This window comes from Ruditapes philippinarum, unplaced genomic scaffold (genome assembly GCF_026571515.1).
Source record: "Ruditapes philippinarum isolate M1 unplaced genomic scaffold, ASM2657151v2 ctg58_1_1_1_1, whole genome shotgun sequence".
Classification (NCBI taxonomy): domain Eukaryota; kingdom Metazoa; phylum Mollusca; class Bivalvia; order Venerida; family Veneridae; genus Ruditapes; species Ruditapes philippinarum.
Genome location: NW_026857083.1, coordinates 313271 through 337217, shown reverse-complemented (window position 1 = coordinate 337217; position 23947 = coordinate 313271). Strand labels below are relative to the sequence as shown.

The window sequence follows — 23947 nt, the reverse complement described above, 5'->3', positions numbered from 1 at the left end:
AAAAGATGTTTTCGTTAAAACACTATTCTACGCTTCAATGAAGCATTTTTTTTTTGATATGCATATTTGTACTTATATTCACATACTTGTTTTGGGGTAGGTGCGCAAAACCGCAAATTTTAGTAGATTTGATAAGAAAAGTCGGAAGTACTTTATGTGCTAATATTTATTTACCACAAAATTATAATTATGACTGTATCATTAAAAGATTAGAACATTGTTTGCACTCAGTTACCTATTGTAAAACAAAATATTCAAAATGATGCTGAACGAAAACATATTTGATTAACTATCTAAATGGTTTTGGAGGCCGCAACTTTTCGGCTCTTTCCGTCAGTCTTCGGATAAGGACATAAATAATAGCCCAGTTATTCCAATTGATGTAGTCCTTCATAGACATGACTTTTTTAGCTGTTTATCACTAGCTGATTCCGATTGTGTTTCATTAAACAGCGGACAAAGATGGTACAAAGCAACCTAAAACACACATTGAGCAGATGTTTTAAACTGCCTTTTTAAGAAATTTAAAAAATGGGCTGTTATAAAACAATTTAAAAAAACTTTTCAAAAGAATTCTTTAAAATTGCAATTTCATAGCGTTGATAATAACCGGTGCTTTAACCGGTGTCCGATCCTTTGTTCAATAACGTTTTCTTGTAGGTTAATGATTAATAAATATGGGACTTTTGGAAAAACCGGTCGTATTTAATAATGTAATATTTATACAAATGTTTGATACACATTTTTAAAAAAAGTTCTTCGGGATGAATATTTCTGAATTGTTTGTTCGTTTGTTTGTTTGTTTGGACGAAGACCTCGGGTGCCCTTCCGTGCTTTATTTCAGACACAGCACCTTCGTTCCGCAAGCAAGCAAGATAGCTTTCTGTAATGAAAGAATTGAAATTCCTAACGGGATTCGAGCCCAAAGCAACAAAGGGCAAGTGATTCAGTTTAAAAGACTTTGACCTCTCGGCCACGGACAATATTCCTAAATACCCCAAGTTCTTTAACTTCGTTTACGCATCTTTTAATAGACTTTTATATAACATGTATAATGAATTTGTGATAGTCACCTCGAGCTATCATCCGTAGTAGCGGTTCGTGTCGTTAAGAATTATCAACATTTTAATCTACCAAAAGTATGCGAACTTTTAAGTTCATTTATGAGTCACAACGAGCTTAAATGAACATAAAAATGTCATTTTACATTAAACTTTTAATGTACTATTGTAGTTATAATGTATTTTCAAAGCCAAATTTTAACAGTTACATGAAATGAGATTGTTGTTATATAATGCGTTGAAAAAAAAACGTACTGGGCAGCACAAAATAGACTAATCGATACAAAACAACAAGTAGGATCCCTAAAAATACATTCCGCAAACTAATTGAAAGTTGGTGTCAAACCCTACACGGATCATTGACCAGTAGTATTGGGCATGTCGAACCTTCATCCCTATCGCGACTGTCAGTTATTATAGATAATAGCCGAGGACGTTCCGATTGCCTTCATCCACCAGTACAGCTAGAATTGAATCCGTCGTATGATTGAAAAAATGAAAAATCCTAATAGCGTTTTAAATTCGTGACTTTGTCAATAACTATATTTTCAGATAGGTTTGGTATTTTTATTAAAATAGTAAAAGCATTTTAAATTTTGCAAATCAAAATGTTTTATAATATCTTCTTTATCTTTACATGTTCTCGTGTGTAACAGCTATAGTCATTTATGGATATCGAAGTGATTCTTGCGGGTAATGCTCATCAAAGATCTGGCACCAGTTTGTGGGACAGTATGTAGACGGTCAAGATTAAAGTTTTGCAACAAACAAACAGACGAACAAATATACAAACAAGCAGACGAACCAACACAATACGATTTGTATAAATGATTGGTGGACACGTGGATTCAAAACTGGTCAGGGACAAGCCAGCGTTGCCTCAAGCAAGAAACTTTACATCCATTGCTTAGTACTGGTTGGTTTCTAACTTTGGTAACGTTGTTTTGCCTTCCTTTGTGGGCTTTACATTTTACAATACGCACATAGGACACGATTCCTGATTTAAGATAGAACAGATTTAATACAGGTCAAATTTAATGTGCCATAAAATTAAATATTTTCAGACAAATAGTATGTTCGCTGGAGCAAATGAAATGTAATTATGAGTGAATACATTATTTACAACCCATAATTGAGTTTGATATGGTTCCATATCTTTGAATGGACTGTTACAAATACAAGACATGTCAAATCCATTAAAAAGGTTCAATAGGGTTCTCAGGCACAAATAGCAGTCAAGTAAACTGACTGGTGCAAAGGGCACAACAATCACAAGAAAAGAAGAAGGAACAACTTAGAAACAAAAATAAAACAAACAAAAACATCATGAGAGACATTTATACATTGGGACTTTAGTAAATATATTGTTATGTTTCTGAACTTAATGCAGGTTTTGGTTTTTTTCTAATAAAGAAGTAATCTACTGGAAAATAGTTCTTGTATTTAGATGATTTTTCATGTGTAACATTCAAGTTATTTTTTAAACTATATCATTTTGAAAACTTTCTATTTGGACATTTGATCTCTATATTTTAACATGTATGTATTTCTTTGTATTTGCCAAATTTAACCCTTCCGGGGAAAACAAAACTAGTTTTTTTGCAAATAAATTAAAAAAAAGTCAAAGGAACAAATTTCTGCTAAAAATCAAGACCCCATATACAAAGCATTTAATAGCAATTATTCTGTAAAAAAATGGATGAAATCCGTTCAGAATTGCAGAAGTTACTCATACCTGAAAAGGCGTCTGCCCATCCTAGAGCGTCCCGCCGATATTTTTCGTCGATTTTTTCCAGCTTTATTGGTGGAGGAAGACCCAAGGTGCCCCTCCGGGCATTATTTCAGGCACAAGCGGGCACCTGGGAAGAACCATCGAGCTTCCGTAAGCCAGCTGGATGGCTTCCTCACATGAAAGATTTCGACCAGAGTGAGAATCGAACCTGCAGCGGTGAGGGACATGTGATCTCCAGTCAGCGACCTTAACCACTCGGCAACTGGAGGCCCCTCTGCCCGAGAAGACGTCTGCCCACCCGCCGACATTCAACAATCTTATACCGCCTTCCCCCAGCCCCAGCTACAACAATCTAATACGCCCACCCGCCGACATTCGCTCATCCGCCGACATTCATTATCAGAATCTAATAACATTTCTTTGGAAACCCTATATTAATAAAAGCGATTTTCTTTTCGATGGCTTCATGTCATTTAAAAACAGACGAATGATCATATAAACACTGTGTTTCACAGCACGTATGCGAAGATCTCGGGGGACCTTGTTTATTGTGTGTTAGTGCAGACAGGGCACCAAAGGTAGAACCATCAAGGCCATATGCAGACAGAGTGGACAAACAAACAAACAACCAGGCAGGACAAACAAACAACCAGACGGCTCAAAATCAATATGCCCTCCCGATAAATCGGGCAAGTCTTAAAATATAAGAAATAAATGCTGCCAGCGGAATAATATTCTACAAAAGTAGAAGTCAACAATGTAACAACTTGGCTAAAGAGGACTGGTTCTTTGCTTTAATAACCTTGTTTGTGTTTAATTTATTTAAATATTGGTAAACTTGATGATAAACAAGTACGAATAAAGTAAATGAATCTTTAATATTTCAAAAGACATAATACTTACATCTCTATCAACCTCTGGAGTTAGAACGGATTCATTGAAAGCAAAAAGCTAATTATCAAATTTAATGAGCCGTAAAATCCATTAATAAAAGACATGGGTGACGGTAAATCATGTGTCTGTGTTCACTGGAAAGCATCAACATATGAGGCTCGTCACGACAAAACCAACATAGTGCGTTTGCGACCAGCATGGATCCAGACCAGCCTGCGCATCCGCGCAGTCTGATCAGGATCCGTGCTGTTCACTATCACTTGCTCTACTTGTAATAGAGTTTGTAAGCGAACAGCATGGATCCTGATCAGACTGCGCGGATGCGCAGGCTGGTCGGGATCAATGCTGGTCACAAACCCATTATGTCGGTTTTGTCATGACGCGGCTCATATGATTATTAGTGAATATAATATTTATAACCCATAATTAAGTGATATGTTGAATATTATGACATAGATTTACAGAACATCGAGGTCATCGTTTCTATAGTTGAGCAATAGTTGGCATGTTGCATTACCTCTGGTCTTAGCTCCAAAAGAAAAGAATATACATGCACATGTATATTCTATTCTTAACAAATTTAACTTATATTATCAAACTTAGAAACTAGAGAAAAGGGAGAAATATGATGCTCTTGTACAGCATACTGTGGAAAGGATGTCACAATTTCAAAAATTCCTACAAAAAACCCATCTATTTGGCTTAAAGAGGCAAACCACCAGATGTCTGAAATATTCAGAATCTTTAAGAAAAAACCATATTGGTAAAAAAATGTACTTGTCAACATGCAGATTAAACAAGAGCTGTCGGACAGCAACGCTCGACTATTCTAAGTGCTTGAGAGTAAAAAAAATGCTTGATACAGTTACCTCCTCCTGTTTACAGGTTGGGGTCATGATGGTGAACAAGTGTGCAAAGTTTCAAAGAATGATTATTCTATTATTTTATCACCAAATTTCTACTCCCCCTTTAGTAAATTGCTAATATACTGTAGTAAAACAAATTTATTCATTTTATAGCTGATACTAGTTAGTGTGAAAACTATGTAGATTTTCTTAGACTATTTTACACTAACAAGTTTTCAACTTACAACGGAACAATCTTAAAGTGTGAAGGTGTGCTGCTGTAATATCTATTTTTATACTTTATTTCACCTCAAAGTGCACTTAACCCATTGAATTTCTTAAATGGATTTGTCCACCTTCCATTTTTTAGAACTGTCCATTATTAATTTCAGGGATATCAAGATGGACATTTTTCATTATTTAGCAAAAAAAAAAACACCAAAAAAAAAACATTTTTCATAATTTATTTCTATTTTTCAAATTTCATTACTTTCAACCTGAAGTGATTTCCATGCACTGTCAATTACTTCCTTTTACACACTTTAACTTCCAGTGTTCCAAGTAAATTATTTCCATACCCAATATATTATTTTCTTCCTAACACATAAATCATCAGTGCTCCAGTTTATTATTTCCATACCAAAACATAATTTCATTTTGTTTCGATATCCAACATATTTTTTTGTTTCCTAACACATTAATCTCCAGCAGTCAAAGTTTATAAATTTTCCATAGCCAACATATTTTCATTTTCTTTCCTAACACATAAACCCAAAGTGATCAAAGTTTATTTTTTGAATACCCAACATATTTTATCTTGTTTCCTAACCAATAAATCTCTAGTATTCAAAGTTTACCAAGTTTCAAAATATTTAAGACAAATACATTATAAGGGAGACAAACATTTTTAATTTAAACACTGCTTTTTTCGAATTTAAACACTGTTATTTTTTATTCATACACTGCTTTTTTTCTTGAAATAATAAACGAAATAACTTTGATTTAAACATCACTGTTTTATTGTGTAATGCATTGTGGAAAAAAATAACAAATTTTTCATGATTGTATTACATCCAACCATGGCAAGTTGTAAGATACAAAGTGCCTTTGTTACATACTCTAATTAGTACATCTGATAACATTTTTACTCAGTAGAAAAAATGTTCATTTTTCACAAAAATTAACACAAATCTGGAGTCATGCTGCTTTAATGTTTCCAAAACTATACACATGGGACACAACATGAGTAAACACTGCTCCTTCAAAAATGTCACCTTTAAACATTATTAAACACAGAATTAAACACAAAATTAAACACTATTCTCAGTATTTGGATTTCTTTCTGTCATCACCTCTGTAATCATCGCCTTTTCTCTTATTCATAATGTTTTGAATTTGCTGCCATTGTCTATCAAACTCCGCCTTCTCGTCTTTAGGACCAGCCCTTCTAGTTTTACGCCCATCTGACATCTTTACACCATACTGGAAAGCTGCCCTATTGTGAAAGATTAATATTAACAGTATTAAAAAGTAAAACTAGGCAAAGTGGTTTAGTGTTTTTGCAGAAAATAGCAAATGATGCAAGAATTGCTTTCAACTTTCCATTAATGTTCAATTCTAGCTAAATTCAATCAGATTCAAAAAGTGGCTAAAATCAAGTTTCATCTTTATAATCAAAGGCCCATTATGCCCCAGAAATAACCTGAACCAAATTTGGCTGCTGTTGCAAAGAGAAGAAGTATTTTGTAGACGTTAAAATACTTCTTTGTTTATTCTATGCTACTTTTATGATAAATAATTTAACATACAGTTTTACTTTCTCTTCCGGTAATAAGCATCTCAAATGCTTAAAAAACATTTATATAAACAAAATAAAAATGGTTTGCCCTTTCTAAAGATGGAAAATTAGTTTGTTTCCAAGGCATAATGTGCCTTTAAGCTAGATTTAAATATCAATATTCAAATAAAATCAATCATGTAAGTCAATCACCTATCAAGTTAAGCTATATTAAGCATCATCTTTCAAATCTAACTAAATTTAAGCATCATTTGTCAAATCTGGCTCAATTTAAGCATCATCTTTCAAATCTGGCTTAATTTAAGCATCATCTTTCAAATCTGGCTTAATTTAAGCATCATCTTTCAAATCTGGCTAAATTTAAGCATAATCTTGCAAATCTGGCTTAATTTAAGCATAATCTTTCAAATCTGGCTTAATTTAAGCATCATCTTTCAAATCTGGCTTAATTTAAGCATCATCTTTCAAATCTGGCTAAATTTAAGCATCATCTTTCAAATCTGGCTTAATTTAAGCATCATCTTTCAAATCTGGCTTAATTTAAGCATCATCTTTCAAATCTAGTTTAATTTAAGCATCATCTTTCAAATCTGGCTAAATTTAAGCATCAACTTTCAAATCTGGCTAAATTTAAGCATCATCTTTCAAATCTGGCTTAATTTAAGCATCAACTTTCAAATCTGGTTAAATTCAATTATCATCTATAAAACAAATCATTTAAACCTTATGAAAATTGACAAACAAACAAGAAGTGACTTTATACTACAACAACACTTATACAAACAATACTAGTACAGTCATTTCTATTCAGGTATGTTAAAAAGACACAAACTGTTAGGCAGATGAAATGTGTATACATGTGTATTACATACTTAGGCAATGCTTCCTTATTAGCCATATAGTCGCTGTATTCTTCTTGTGTATCGAAGTCCCATCGGCCAACTGGACCTTTCTTGTTGCCCTGGTCCATTTTTGTATAATCAACCTCATCGTCCGAGTCATCTACTGCATCTGCTGCTTCTTCCATACTGTCAAATAATCAAATTTATTATATATCTTGAATGTATTCTGATGAAAATAATATACAGTCATTTTTTCAAAGAATAATTCACATGCATTTCAAAGCATCCATATCGATTTTTTAACCAACGGTATTTGGTTTAAACATATTTATTCAACATAATATTTAACATGTGAACAATATTTCCGAAATACATTTTGGAATTTGGCAGAAAGTTATAAAGCTTCACACTAGATATTACTCAAGTAAAATCATGAATGTGTATAGATTTTATACTCAGAAAGCAGTTCATCAGTAACTATTGGTCCTTGAAAATTCATCTTTGTCACATTGTGGTATTGTTTGACTTGTTGGGTTTAAAGTCTCACCAACACAGTATAGGTCATATGGCAACTTTTCCAGCTTTACTGATGAAGATAGTACCTCAGGTGCCCCTTTGCACATTTTTAAGCCATGATAATTATGTTTCAATTTAACTGCCAAGGGCCTTCAAAGAACTAAATAAAACTTACCCTGGGTAGCATTCAGCATAACTGTCTATTTCTGTCTTTTGTTTCAATTTCTGTATTCTTTCTTTTTCCTTTGTAGCAGCTTTTCTGTAGTCATAAATCAAAATTATTACATGCATGTTTAATGCAACACAGTTTAATTTCTGAATTCCAGAATTTCTAAAATCCGAAAACTTTTGAAAAAAAAAATTTTAGGGTCCCAAAAATTTTGTCATTCTGATTTTCTATGTAATTCTTACCTCTGAATTTCTAAATTCTGGGAAATTTTTCGGGTAAATTTGGGTTACATCAATCAAAACTTATTTTCAAATTTCGAAAATTGAAAATGTTGCATAGGACTATTTAAATCTAAATTATGAAACATGCAAAATTTCAGAATCCTCCAGTAATCAGTGACTATTGTGTGTATTTATATAAGTAAAAGACAAGGAATTAATATGAATGTTAACTTGAGAAATTCGAACAACATAACATTTTTTTAAACTTAATTTAGAAAGTGATATAAAAGTCTAGTATAATAAATTATGTAGACAGGGCATTTATGTACAAACACGGAATAAGGGCAATCCTAATACATCAATATGACTCCATAATTTACCTTTCTTTTTCCTCCTCCATTTCAGCAAATCCCCTGTACCTGTCTGTGACAGTCTTCACCAGCTCTTTCACATTGGCATTTGGCCTGCTTCTGTCCTCATCCTAAATAACAATAATTAAGCAATTTATTCAATTTTTCCAAAGAAGTTTGACCTATAAACAGCTACATTTTGAGAAAAGAGAGTGATAGCATTACACAGAGTCAGTAAGTAAGTTGTCACATATGCTCACCTCCTCAGCCGGTTTTTCAAAGTATGATTTTCTTTTGCGATCCCCCCTGTCATCACGACCTCTGTCTGACCTTCCACGATCCCTGTCTCTGTCACGATCACGACGGTCTCGATCACGTTCTCTATCTTTGTCTCTACGGTCCCTTAAAACAAGAAACGTCAAGATTAAAACACTGCAGATCAACTGGCAGGATAACTTTATCATTTTGTATCAGATTTTTACAGCATTTTGTATCAGATTTGTTCACATCAACAATCGTCAAACACAAGTCTACCACAGTTTATGTTACAAGTTAAGCTTGAATAGTGGATTCATAAAAAAGAGCATTCAGCAGCATTCAAAATGTTACTTTCCTCCTATTTTTCAATAATTTATCATGGATTTTAATTATCTAACAATCTGTTAAACTGTATTGCTCAACCATTTATATACCAAAAATATTAAACTCTGCAAGACTTATATTTCCATTACTGTTCAAATAAACTGAAAACTATCAGCTCCCAACAGGTCACTTTTGTTGTGTTTGATCATTAAATCTTTTCTACAGCCATTCACACTGTACCTCTGCTCTTCGAAAACAGATGTTATTACTTCTTTGCAAAAGTGATAGCAACTAGTACTGGTAAACTATTTGATAGCCTGCCCAGGAAAGATGCCGTGGCTGAAATATTCTCTGGTAAATACAATGTGGCTTACTGCTTTGATGTTGGGGTTAATTTACCACCACCACCACCTAACCAGTCTTTCATCAAGAGTTATCTATCCTGCATTATTTACAAAACAAGAGTTACCTGTCCCTGTCTCTATTATCACGACGATCTCTGTCATCACGATCACGTTCTTTACCACGATCCTTCTTATCTTTAGATTTACCAACTGACGGTACATAGTCTGTTAGGTCGGAATATATACTGAAACATTAATTTAGCATGATGAATAAAAACTGAATAAATAAACCTAATGTCCCCTCTGGTTAAACCAGTAGGGAACTTATTAAGATACAAATAAAAGTATGATAAGAGTTTGAAGTGGGGGTTACAATACTTCAGAGGCAATATGGTCCAGTTTGTATGACTATTTAAATGAAGAAATTTAATTTCTTTACCATAGTCAATGACTTATATTGGATTCTTTAATACTAATAACCTCACATCATTTTTCAAAATCAGAAACAATAAGTATTTGGGAATAAAAACACCTAAAATTTACAATGGTATAATTTCTAAAGTAATATATCTATAGTATCTATAGCTGAATATAGAACTATATTCAAGCATGCAAAAATGTTTTGCGGATAACTTATCAAGGGACAAAAATGTGTTTAATACACTTGTTACTATATATAGTAACAAAATCTCCTATGATTTCAACTGATTATGAGTGTCACGTGACCTGTTATCAGTATGCGGCCCAGGGCCGAGAACTAGTTATCAGCCCGTTGAACATGTGCCATTGCACAAACTGAAACAATGACGTCATATTTTACATCATCAAACAGTTAACTGTAAAAGTGAAAGTAGGTTTTGAGCACAAATCACTTGATTTTATTAAGAGAGCTTAAGTGGATTTCATACAAAACACAGTTTTTTAAACTATTGAAATTAAAAGAAATAATACGACAAATTCTTTCCCCAAAAAAATGAAAATAAAACTTGCTTCTAGATCCTACAGTAGTGTACTTGTAACACACAAAAAGTAAACAACTCTGTAGAAGTTACTGAACTGTACAGTACAGTAGAAATGCAGACAGGAATTTCAAAGGTATACTTTTTTAAGAAAAAATGCTACTATTAGATCTACCAAGTGTATTTAAGACATTAATACACGTCATAGTTGTGCCAGAAGGTGATAATCAGCCCTGAAATGAATAATGCCCTCGGACTGAAATCCTCAGGGCCATTATTAATTTTGCAGCCGATTATCACTTTCTGGCCCTACTCTGCCGTGTATTAATCTCTTATTATCAACTAAATGTTTTGGAAATTAAGCAGATAATACCAAACATAACATATACATGTAGCATACATCATATAAAACTTACTTGTCATCTGCCCCGGGCACCTTTCCCTGCATCTTTTCTGCTTCCCTCAATTTACCTATTAATTAAAAATACCACAAAGTAAAATACAAACTTCCACAAGGTCAAACACAAACTTTGCTTTGCTGTTAATAAATATCTTTAAGGTGACAACAGACACTTTCCGTGGTACTCACATAAATGTCATTTAAACCAACTTATTTTAGTAATAATTGTTATTTATTTAATCTTTGTGCATTAAATGTCGTTGATCAACATAAAAAATAACATATTTGAAAAAATGCCTTTGTAAATGATTGATTTTTAATAAAAATCCTAAAATTTTAAATCGTCATATCAAAGTTATTTTTTATTTTTTTGTTATCAAACTTTTGGAAAATAAACATACTTATAATATCTGGGGAACCGTGTCTCAAATTTTTTCTATCTATTCTCAAAAAAATATTACGTAACGTCAAACATTTTATGCGACTTTTTTCACCATACATATTACGTAATTAAAGATAATTAAGTCGCTGATTGAGCAAACAAAAATCCCTGACACGGTTCCCTCCGTAAATAAATTCCCTTTCATGTGCTTTAAACCGCATGTTAATTGCTTGATTATTAAAAAAGTTATGCCGATTCAAAGTTAGTCCGACCCGCATCCAACGAAGTGTCATAAATCGGCTGTTCTCTCTCGGACCCCTACGTTTCACGCTAAATAATTGCATAATACACAAATATCGCACCAGAGAGGGTCACAAGTTGCGCTAACATACTCTAACAACATTTTATGACCCAGTGACATCTGACCAATTAAAAAGTTGCTGATTAATATCAGTTCATAACAGAAATTTCTTCAAATCTTAACGTGATTTACTGTCGGTCGCACATGTCACGTGACTTTCGGTAAAATTTGAGGCACTCGGTGGGGGGAAATGGAACGTATTTGCTAGCGGGGTATTTAATTGTTTCACTTTTGAAGATTATTATTATTATCATCAGCATTATTATTATATTATACCAGTGTCACTCTGTCTGTGTATTCGTGTATGAAATTCCGTTAAAATATAAATTAAAATAACAAAAAACTGAGCTTCTGATGGTCTTTTAAAGTCCATGGTAAATATAAAATAAAAACGAGATATTATATATTTCTTCCTCCAAATTGAAATAAATGCTTGACATATTATAATAGAAATAAAAGGTATCACTCGATCATTATGATCTGAGCTTTATGACTTCTTTTATCATGAAAATCATCTATGCACGGCATAGATATCCAGTTTCTACTGGGATATACAATAAATTCCATAATTTGTCCCAGGTTTATTAGTACTGTGTCCGATTTACTGGCGAACAATTTATTCAGAGCATTCACTGATAGTATATATTAATATCTTTTTTCATTGATTCATAGGGAAATGATCATCCTTAAACAATCTAAAATAGTTTAGAAATTTGTCAGGGACACCTTACCACAAGTCATATAGGCGTTCACATAAAAATGTTGTCTGTTATTGTTGTTGTTTTACGTACTTGACATTGTTAGAAAACGAGGTTGAATGTAAAGCAAGCCGATGAATCCGTACAAAAGTCCATAAACTCAATGTAATATCTATCAGATTAACGGGACAGACAAATTATTTTCACACATTATGGATATTTTAGCAACTATATTTTAAATCAACCCGTGGTCGTGCGATTTGCCGCTATGCTTAATTATTTATGTTTCATACATTATGTTACGTACATTGGCAGACAATTTCTTATTTTATAAAAATGCTTAATAAAAGGTAGACGATATTCATAAAAGATGTACGGTATTTGTACGATACATGAATTACGAGTAGTATGGACCAGTATGGACGGGTAATTCGCGGATATATGGAACTACCGATTTCCCTCATTAATGCCTCAACAGGGGGCGGAGCGTTATCTATAATTGACAGGTTACGCGAATAGCAGATAAAAATGGTACAGGTACCGTTTTAAAACGTTTAAAAACACATTTTTTGGACTAACTGCTTCCAAAATTAAATCACGAATGTGTTCAGAAAAGGTTGATTATTCTACTAAGTAAAGAATCTCATTTTAGGTATTTTCAGTAATAATTGACTCCGTTGTCACCTTAATATGTGTACAAACAATTCCATAAAGAAACAACTTCCAAGTGCTAGGCATGAATAACTGATTTAGCAATTTACAATTTTAAAATGGCACAAGATGTTGTTAATGAAAATATAGTGAGTTTAGTTTAGTTTTCAAACTACCAAATTGAGGTTCTCATTACAGTCTTCATACTGTGCATACTTGAGCAACTTTATCATGTCAAAATTTCATCACAAATAAAAGTGACTGGGAACTATTACATAACTAAGTTTACTACAAAAGCAAAAAAACAAAAAAAAATGTTTAAACAACCACGGATTTAAATTACAGGGATCGGACACTCCTAGTAAACCTATATAAAACGTTAAAAGATCTTGTCGCGCGTGTACCTGTACACTCGATATCGGGAAACCGATCAATAATTTTTAGTTTATCGGAGTTAAGCGTAAAATACCTGCGCTAAACTGATACCTTCTCTACAAAAAGTCTTGTTGTCGTTCCATTTATCATCCGATTTTGAAAATTAAAAGACACATTTTAAGAAAATTGATTCTATATTGCAAATATCAATTTTTATTGAAAAAAATATATACTCTCTGTCCATACCGACGATTAAGAAATTGAAAACGACGAAAACCCGGAGTAATTTACCGTTAACTTTTCGGGGTGCGCAATTGATACTTACAGTACAAAAAGTATTGCTGCTTTACCATTTATTATCCGATTTTGAAAATTAAAAGACACATTTTCAGAAAATCGGCCCCTTATTGCAAATATCTATTTCTATTGAAAAAAATATATACTCTCTGTCCATACCGACGATTAAGAAATTGAAAACGACGAAAACCCGGAGTAATTTACCGTTAACTTTTCGGGGTGCGAAATTGATACTTACAGTACAAAAAGTCTTGCTGCTTTAACATTTATAATCCGATTTAGAAAATTAAAAGGAACATTTTGAGAAAATTGGTCCCTAATTGCAATCATCTATTTTTATCTTAAAAAATATATATGTTCTGTCCATACCGACGATTAAGAAATTAAATACGACGAAAACTCGGAGTAGTTAACCGTTAACTTTTCGGGGTGCGAAATTGATACCTACAGTACAAAAAGTATTGTTGGCGTATCATTTATTATCCAATTTTGGAAATTTGTAGATTATATTTGAGAAAATTTATTTTTTATTACAAATATAGGTGTCAATTAGATAATAATATATATATATAATTAGCCCGTCTCCCTTCATACCGACGATTAAGACAAAGCCGTGTACAAACGGTTAAAATCTTCTTCTTTTTTCAAATACAACATTAAACTTGATTTTCGGATATTTAAAAAAAATACCATTTCAGACTATTCCACAGCTTCTATTATTTAATGAGCGAATTTGAAGTTGCTTTTATTAAGGGATGTACGAGTAATAGTTGGATTTGTACTTTCCAGATGCAGTTATTTTCCGTAATATCGTAGAACAATTCAACTATACATGTATTGTTTTTTTGGTTAGCACGGGCGTTTACTTGACTTTTTTTCAATCATATTTTAAATACAAAAACAGGCCCTATTATTTTTTTTGGAAGTCATTATAACATTTTTGGGATAATTGATATTGATACAGACATTCACAGTTTGAGTCGGTATTGAGCGGTCGTTTTTTATCTGGTAAGTGTAAATTATTCATAAACACCTCATTAAAATTAACGTGCCTAAAACTTTTTAATTAAAGAATAAATTTCTTTGAAGTTTCTTGATTAAAGAAGGAACGTTAAAATTCAGGTAGTAAGTGTTAATAACAGTACTTAAGTATCAATGCTATTACCAGCACAATTTTGTGTTCTATATTTCTACAATATGAAACAGTAGATTTTTTGAAAACATTTATTTACATACTTGAACACATTTTTAATTTCTTTCAATTATATATGTAATTATTCTAACAAATGTATGAATTTCAAGTCATTTGAAGATTTCATGTATGTGAAATTGTCATTTGTTATATGCCTTTTACAGTTCTCACGGAATTCACTAAATATCCTTAATGATTCATTTTCCACAAACTCATCAAGATCAGTATCTGGACAATATCTGTAAGGCTTGTCAAGAATAACAAAAAACTCGTCAGCATGACATCCATCACTGTCAAAGCACTCAACTCTTTCTAGAGGTGTTTCATAACTTTCTGTAGTACCATCCTTAACGAAGAATGTGTCACCAAGCGATTTTGATAAGAGGTCTTCCGCCAGAACATCTGCTGACAAATGTTGCTTCCGTGGTTTCTCTCGCTTCATTTTTCTACCAATTTGTCCTTTTTTTCTTGTCATGATTGTATGTTGATATATCACCAAATGACTGTAACAGGATCAATAATCTGAAAATATATATAAAATACCCATAAAATTGAACACATACAAATCAAATATTGAGAAATATTGATGAAGTAAAATTAGTTTTTTCACTTTTAAAAATATATTTTTCTGCAGTGAAACATATTTTCACTTGTGTCTTGCAGGAATATTTTCTTCTAAATTCAGCCGATATTTATTTGCTTTGCTGCATCCCATTTATTTCAAGATTTTGAACACAGCTTCTGAGTCAGACAATAACACAAATGAGTTTGTTTGACAACCCTGTTGACAACTGATTTTGCTGTCCCTGATTGTGTTTCAGATTTATATGCAAAATACATGTACAGCAACCAAAACATCACTCATGCAATCTGTAATTTATATCCCAGCTCAAATTAATTTAATGCTGGTCATATACTTATCATTAAAATGAAAAATTCAAGACTTCACTCCTATTTTTTTAAGTAAATTTTGTCCAGGATTTCTACATGTATTTTGAGTGTCATTGAATCCTCCATGACCTTCAGGAAAAGGGTAAAACTTAAGTTATATGAACAGAATATTAACAATTAACTTAGATGTAATAAACCAAAAATAGACAAATTTCAAACTAAAATTACCAAGGAAGTTTGTAAGTAATTCCCTAATTTTTACTTCTGTTGCACTAATCACACAATGGTGATAATAATTAGAACGAATTTTTGAACAACAACAGTTTTCCCTTCTATGAAATGGGAAGCAAATTTCGAAGATTTTTTTTTTTATTTATGCGGCCATCTTTGAACGAGGGGTGATTTAAATCTAATGTTGCGGTATTCTACAGCCATATTCTAAGAAAACCATTTATCTGACTGCACAAATCAATACTATGTTAGTATAAACATTACAATTTAAACATAAAATAAATTCCTGTTTCGTCATATTTGGGCAGCAAAATCAGCTTATTTTCGTTCGTGTTCACCGCCATCTAGAATAATTTTACCGTTACGATAAGCAAAATTACAATACTAACTTTCACGGCAGTTTGATTGTTTAAGGAGCTAAATAAAATAAATACTTAATGTAAACATATTCAATAATACTTACTTGACAAAAAGTGTGTACCAAAGTTGTATAAACAACGCAATCAACAGCAAAAACCGAGTTTTTTTTATCAAATGTTTACACATGTCATCCTCGGTCTACGCCATTTATTTCATCTTCTTCCGGTGATAAGATCTCGCGCATGCGCGCGGCCCGATTTAAAGCCCAATCGGAAGTGTCCGATCCTTGTCAATTAAAGTCCGTGAAACAACAAAGGGTCATACTTCTGCCAAAATTGATCAAATCAGAAAATCCAAGGGAAATTGATAACAATAATTCTGTTAAAGTTTGGTTTCAGAAATGTTGGTGTTGTGTTCAAAAGAAATGAAGGCACTGCTGATCCAACAGCCAATATTCACCAATCTACATAACAAAGATTCTCTTAGAAAGTCTACGCAAGTCTCAACAAGCACAATGTATGAACTTTAGATAACCAATTTTTCTAACACATTTTTTTAAACAAAGAGCATGGGTTAGCTAGAACTGGTAAAACTACAAACATAAACGTAAACTGTTTATTATATTCTAACCTTTCAGTTTCTTTAATTTCTTGCTCTCCCTCCGTCCTTGTCTCAGATAGGAGAGAATCTGTGTCAGTTTGTTAATGACAATATCATTTGTTGTCAATGTTGTGGATACCTGAAAACAATCATGACACATTTGAGCCGCGTCATGACAAAACCAACATAATGGGTTTCCAGACCAGCCTGCGCATCCACGCAGTCTGATCAGGATCCATGCTGTTCGCTTACAAACCCTATAACAAGTAGAGAAACTGACAGCGAATAGCATGGATCCTGATCAGACTGCGCGGATGCGCAGGCTGGTCTGGATCCATGCTGGTCCCAAGCCCATTATGTTGGTTTTGTCGTGACGCGGCTCATTTCACATCACTGTAATCAATGATTATCTTTTGAAACAGCCTTTAAAGTTGTGACTTTTTTTAATTGGTAATAAATTGTCACTCAACGAATTTCTTTCAAAGGGTTTAACATCGCGCTAACACTGAAAGGTCATATGTCGACTTTCCAGCTCTATTGGTGGAAGACCTCAGGTGCCTCTCCATGCATTATAATAGACATGGACGAGCACCTAAGTAGAACCACCCTCATTCCAGAAGATAGCTGATACCAATTTGGTTATAAGCAACAACAAAAAAGAAAAAAAAAAGAAAAAAAGAGAACATAATCATTTTAGTCTTCTTTCTCAGATTAAGCCATCTGACCTTACTTGTTTCTGATTTACTTCAATTAATCCACAAAATCAAACTTCCCAGGTTATAATCTTACCTCTAAACTTGGACAATCAGCTTTACTTCTGATTGTGGTCGTTGGAACGTCGGAGTCGGCAAATTCATCTTCTAGGTCGACAACGTATGCCATTCTACCTTGAATAAATAGGTCATTACGCCCTGTGTCCTTTGATTTAAACAGAGTTTTGTAGATATTTCGTCCCATCTTTGTTTTAAACTGAAAAACCAAGAATTGAAGATTACAATTGTGTGAACATAGTTCAAGACTGAATTAAGTAAATGTAATTACTGGACATATATTCCTATAGACTGATTACCAAATTGTCTATTCTGATTGCATAAGGCTGTGTGTATCATAACTGAACTAGAGAGTAAATCAATAACTTGAATAAGCATATGAGTTACCTTTGATTCTTTTTTTCTTTCTTTTTCTTTTTTGAACATACACCAGTTTAAGAGAATTTTTTGTCATACTTGTTTGCTGTCAAGGCAGCTTCACATTTTCCGGTTTTAAATTTTTTTAAAATGTTCATTTGTCAGAAAAGGTATCACACTTTTGGCCATGTGGTACTTTTTTCATATGGTGTATTTTTTTCTGGTTTTAAAACAACACAACATAGCCAAGGTCATTTGCAACTTTACATGCAGGGCTAGAACCCATTCCTATATTGCGTCCTTAGTGCTTTTTTGTACTTTGAGGGTGGTCCCAGCTTGTCATGACTGATAAACATGGTAGTTCAGCAGAACAATGCCATTCATTACAGCGTAATTTTATATGGTTTATTTGTTTAAATCTAAAAGTCTAAATTTAGGAAAACTACTGTCTATTTCTAATTGGAAGGAATGGTGTCCAATTTTTAGATATGAGTTAGATAAAGGGGGTAAATGCTAGTCCAGTGCTTCAGCATTAAGGGTGAGTCAGAGTAGAACCACCAATCTTCTGCAAAAGCAGAATTAGTGTGTATTAGTTTATTTAAAAGTACTAAGATATGTATCTCACCTGAATATGTTCTTCGGGCTCCTCTTCTTTTTTCTCTTTGGTATCTTGACTGACAGCTTTCTCCATCTCCTGCTCTTCCTGAAGCTCTTTACTTGAGATTTCTGCCCGCACTTTCTCCAACAACGCATAGTCCAGACCTTAAATATGGAATCATTTTGTCACTAAATTTAAAGTTCTTAAGAAATAATAAAGATTTTATTAAAACAAAAACATCTGATTGATTTGCATCTAACATTGGGAAGTGACTGTATAAGTGGATATTTCCACATGTCAAAAAGTTAGCAAATTTAAAATTCCAGGCATTTCGCATGAGGAAATATTAGCGAATCTTGGATGGGTAGATTTAATGAAAGGATGGTCGATATTAACAAAAGAGGAAATTTAAGTGATACCTGGCAATTTTCTGGCGAAATTCATCAATATTTCTGCATCGCTAATTTAACCACTTACACAGTATATTAAAATAAGTTAGATTTTCACCCATCAATTACAGTAAGCCAACTTGTGAATTATATTTCAATAATTTTTTATTAACTACATTTACTTGAAAAACATGGCAAGTTCATACAAATTTTACTTTTTGGAGCAAACAGTCAAATAAATTATGTATTCTAGTCAATGTGTAATGACAGAAGAATAATTGTGATTCAATTGCAAAGTACATGTTCATGCCAGCTGACTGTTAAACTCAAACTTTCTGGCCATCATTAGTGTTAAGAGTCACATCCATTAATTTAATTGCCAGTGTTTGACCAATTTTCAGCTTAACAGAATACTGACTAAATATAATAAAATAAATTTTTTAAATAAATGTTAATATATAAAAAACAATGATCCTGCACATGTTTCATACCTTTCACTAAATGAGTATGCTCCATATCACCACCGAGATATTTCGACTCCTGAATCACCTGTTTCCTACGTTCAGCAAGATTCTCCACAGACTTGGCATCTGGAGCCACGGCCCTGTAATCTGCCGTGGTACTGATGGTATCTCCCTGATCATCGTTACCATCACGTCTCTCGCGAGCACGATCACGATATTTCTCGGCAAGCTCTTTCTGTCTCTCTTCCTCGAGTCTTTTAAGCTTTGCGTAATAACTGTGATAGAAATCATGAAAATAATCATAGTTAAAATCCTTTTAATACTTAATATTTTTGTTTAACTATATGCTTTTGTCCAAATTATATAGGCGTGTTAGTATGAACACTTTAAATATTCATATTATCATCTGTAATTGCTTATGTATGCATTTATGCCAATAATATCAATAATACCGATTGTGTTTGTATATCATATACATTTACATGTAAAGAACTGGTCACTCACATTTTCTTTTTCCTTCTTCTTTCTGCTGGATCATCCCCTTCTTCAATATTAGCATCACTGTTCTTTCTGCAAGATAACAATGATATTATTAATTAATGAATAATAAAAGTTAGAAATACTTTTGGCAGGTAATCTGGCTTAGTACAGATTTGGTTATGTAATGAACAAACATTTACATATATCAAGTCATACATGTTTGTAACAAGTTTATAATAAAAACTGCAAAATAATCAGCAAAAATGAATATGAGCAGCTGATAATGAGCATATTTTCACTTTAAACTATACATGTATGTATACACAAGCACTTAAAACTTGAACTTTATATTATATATACACTGTATTATAAACTGCAGCATAATTATAATAAATTTCGTAATTGAACAATTCTACATTCACACAGAACAAGTCATTTTACAAATATTCAGCTTAAAAATCCTGGACCGTATTAAGGCAGGGCTTTCTTCTGTGAAAGTCTGCCAGTCATTTACTCTGTGATTTTGGCTGGTGACTTCCAAAGTGTAATGGTTTTTCTTCTTTACTTATAAAAAAGGCTATATCATGTGAATTCAATTGTCAGACATTTTGCAGTCTTTGACTTCCATATTTTGGAACATAATGGAAGCCCTGTTAGGGGTAAATTATCAACCTACCTTAAACTGCTTGGCATTGGTTTTGAATGAGATTCACCCGACTTTGGTGCTCTGGGAGTCATCAACATCTTCCTGAAGTCTGCATTGCTGAGTGGCTGACTGTAATACAAATTTATCAAAAGTTCATATTTATCATAAACTGTGGCTGTGTTACTGGTTGTCACAAACATTTTGCTACTTTTGTTTTTATTCAAATACTACTGCTAAGTCTGATTGCAATCCAGCACAAAACAAAATGTTATGTCAATGTAAAGATGTAAACGAAACTGATATGGCATTGCATGTATGTACACTAGATAATCTCGCATTTATCTTTAATTATAAATCAAACAACAGACATTGTAGATTAACTACAAGAAAATATAAGAAATATGAACAACCGAACGAGATTAACCCAATGATACTTGAAAGTAAAGGCTATTGATCAGTAAATTGTTTAATGTTAAAACTAAACAAATGAGAATAACTTACTGATCCTCTCCTTCCATTTCATCATCCATCTCCTCTGGTGGTGCAATTGGATTGGAGAAACTCTCCATCCTCTCAAACTCTGGTCCTGTAATAAACATGCACATGTACAAATTGCATTGGGCTAAAATTCATATCTTTCAATAGGGTTTACGTTCAAATTACTTAGTAGCAATGAGTAACCTTTTCTATAAAACTCCAGAGAGCTTGACCTAACTGACCTCCAACTCCATCCAAAGGTAGAAGATTTCTCAATTAATGTTCCTACCAAATATAAAAGACCTCTGTAAATACACATGAATTCACCAAAGCATAGTTCAGGCACTGCATCACTCCTGGACAGACTGTCAAGCAGTTTACTAGAACAAGTTGTCATTATTTTTGCAAGGCATCAATAACTTGCCACAGCAAAGGTACAGTGGGAATGACCATAGAAAGGATTTCATGACCAATCACGGATGACCTGCAGAATCCATAATCTAGCTAGCTGTCTCATATGAAAGAATCTGAAGAGGTTTGTGCTGCTCAAACCTTCAGTGGTGAGAGGCAATTTTCTGAAGTCAGATTATTTTCTCGGCCACAGACGCTCAAGATTAATGGAATAATGCTCTTTCTACTGAACTAATTGCACAGTCATTGCAGATAAAAACACTGTAACACTGTGTAGGGTATATATAGTATTCGGGTACTCAACTGTAACACTGTCAGGGCTAGCACTGGCAGATTTTTTCTTTGAGCCAATTTTTCGCGGCGAAAATTGCGTGCCTGTATTTTATTTTCATGAAGGCAATGGTACTGCAACATAACCAGAATTCAATTGTCAGACTTATTTATAGCATTAGTTCATATATGGAACACCTTTAAAAGGCATGAGATATTTTAAAAAAAAACAAACTACATGTATATCCAACTTTATTTTGGTAGCTACATTTTAATCACTTTAAAACTGATCATAAAAGCTTGCAGCTCAGTAGCTATAAGAATAACATTTTCCAGGCTAATTTGGTCAGCAATGTTTTCATAAAATCTAAGTTAGTGGCATGACAGTGACATCAGAACCACATTCCAATGTGCTGCTTCAGCTTGCTTGGTTAATGCCAAAGATTTGGTTTGAGGACTATCTGTATCTGAAATTATAAAAACAGAAACATTTGAGAGTAAGAAGAATAATTATTAATGAAGAAAAGAATATTGAAAAGTTCTAAACTAAACATAATTCAGGAAAAAAAATGCCAACTATTCATTATAAGAGTAAAGTAATTAGCATAAGCTTCCTAAAACATGTTGTATGCTATTTTCCATAAACATTTCACAGACATGTATGCCATTTGTAAATGCTCCAGATAGAGGTTATGTACAAAGTAAGGTCAATTTTTTTTTCAGGAATACTAATTGTCAAATATACTCCTTGTCAAATTTATGCTTTTTTGGAGCCATTATTAGGTCAGATTTAATTTGCAATTTAAAAAAAAAAAACTTCTATTCTATAACTCATAATTCCTTTGATCTTTTTATCAACAACAATAAAATTATATGAATGCAAACTTACCGTAAAGTCGTCCATTTCATAACCAAACTGTTGATATGATTGGCGATAATCTTAAGATGCCGCTAGTTATTGTTTCATAGATATAAAGACCAATTATCCAGTGCACATTCAACAATTCACACCAATTAGTGTCATATTTATCAGCTGATAAACATGTAAACATACCATGAGGTCAGTGTATTAGACTGTGTTACTGTTTATAACGATATTTTATTTGGAAGGGAAGTAACAAACATAGACCAGTCAATGACCCCACAAAAAGGAGACTGTGTTGCAGTGTTTGGTGATAAGAAGCGGTAAAGCGGAAGTTGTAAATGGAAAACCAAATGTGTACTTTTCCATTCTTAAAATAGCAAATGCTAAATTTAGACTGGATATTCCAAAAGTTATACTTTTTGTAAGTTGGAGCCAATCATGATTTTCTTGAGCCAATTTAATAATTTTGGAGCCAATTTGCTCATTGGCTCCTGCCAGCGCGAGCCCTGACTGTGTAGGGTAAATATAGTATTCGGGTACTCAACAGTAGTATTCAGTGGTTAAGGTCGCTGACTTGAGATCACAGGTCCCTCACCACTGTAGGTTCGATCCTCACTCGGGTCGAAATCTTTCATGTGAGGAAGCCATCCAGCTGGCTTACGGAAGGTTGGTGGTTCTACCCAGGTGCCCGCTCGTGCCTGAAATAATGCTCAGAGGGGCACCTGGGGTCTTCCTCCACCAATAAAGCTGGAAAAAAATCGACGAAAAAAATCTCGGCGGGACGCTCTAGGATGGCCCGACTTGAGTGTACGGTCGCCCATATGGGCTTTCCGGCGGCGACCTTAAATAAACGCATAAAAAAAACAGTAGTAGTAGTTTTGTCAAAGATTGTATCCTGATAACAGTTCCAGTAGACTATAAGTTATTGAAGATATTTTGTTTTCATTTTTTTTTTCAAATGTGCCAAGTGAGTCTCAATTTAGACTTGGACAAACATTGAATCTGATTCATAAATTAAATAGCTAAATGATTCATAAAGATAATGAGGCAACTATTTTGTTTTTTTCTGTATTATGTACATTTGTATAAAGAAAATTATAAGAGATCGTCTTTTGTCCGAATTTTTGTTGTATCCGAAAATATAAAAATTAATTAATTTTTTTCACTTGTTGAGTATTTTGCAAAAATTGTTGACAAAAAATTAAGATTTATTTCCTATTGTTTCTGCAAATTTTTATTTACTTACGTTCAGGCATTTTGATGTTATACTTAATTATTTAAGTAAAATTGCTTCTTGTTGACTTCTCGCGAAGTCTCGCGCGATTATTAATGAAATCCAAAGAGCATTAAACACAGAAAAGTGAGAAAAAAAAAAAGAGAGAAAGAAACATTGAAGTGTCACGTATATGTTAGATATAAAACTGAATTGCCGTGGTTTACTTTTGTTAAGCATACTTTAGACGAACTTG

At 33.1% G+C, this 23947-nt stretch overlaps 1 protein-coding gene and 1 long non-coding RNA gene across 2 annotated transcripts; both read right to left on the bottom strand.

Moving 5' to 3' along the window:
- Positions 1-4982: 4982 nt before the first annotated feature.
- LOC132748721 (protein Red-like) lies at positions 4983-23820 on the bottom strand. Its single transcript, XM_060738339.1, has 15 exons — positions 23725-23820; positions 20957-21041; positions 20486-20584; positions 19834-19899; positions 19357-19604; positions 18504-18640; positions 17541-17720; positions 16782-16890; positions 10730-10784; positions 9480-9599; positions 8689-8830; positions 8459-8559; positions 7864-7947; positions 7203-7358; positions 4983-6027 (listed from the first exon to the last, which is right to left on the bottom strand). The coding sequence occupies exons 1-15, from the start codon at positions 23732-23734 to the stop codon at positions 5856-5858; spliced, it is 1764 nt and encodes a 587-aa protein (XP_060594322.1). The 5' UTR covers positions 23735-23820; the 3' UTR covers positions 4983-5855.
- Positions 21849-22982, bottom strand: LOC132748711 (uncharacterized). The gene is made up of 2 exons (XR_009628308.1): positions 22503-22982; positions 21849-22080 (listed from the first exon to the last, which is right to left on the bottom strand). It is a non-coding gene; the product is annotated as an uncharacterized LOC132748711 (long non-coding RNA).
- Positions 23821-23947: the final 127 nt, after the last annotated feature.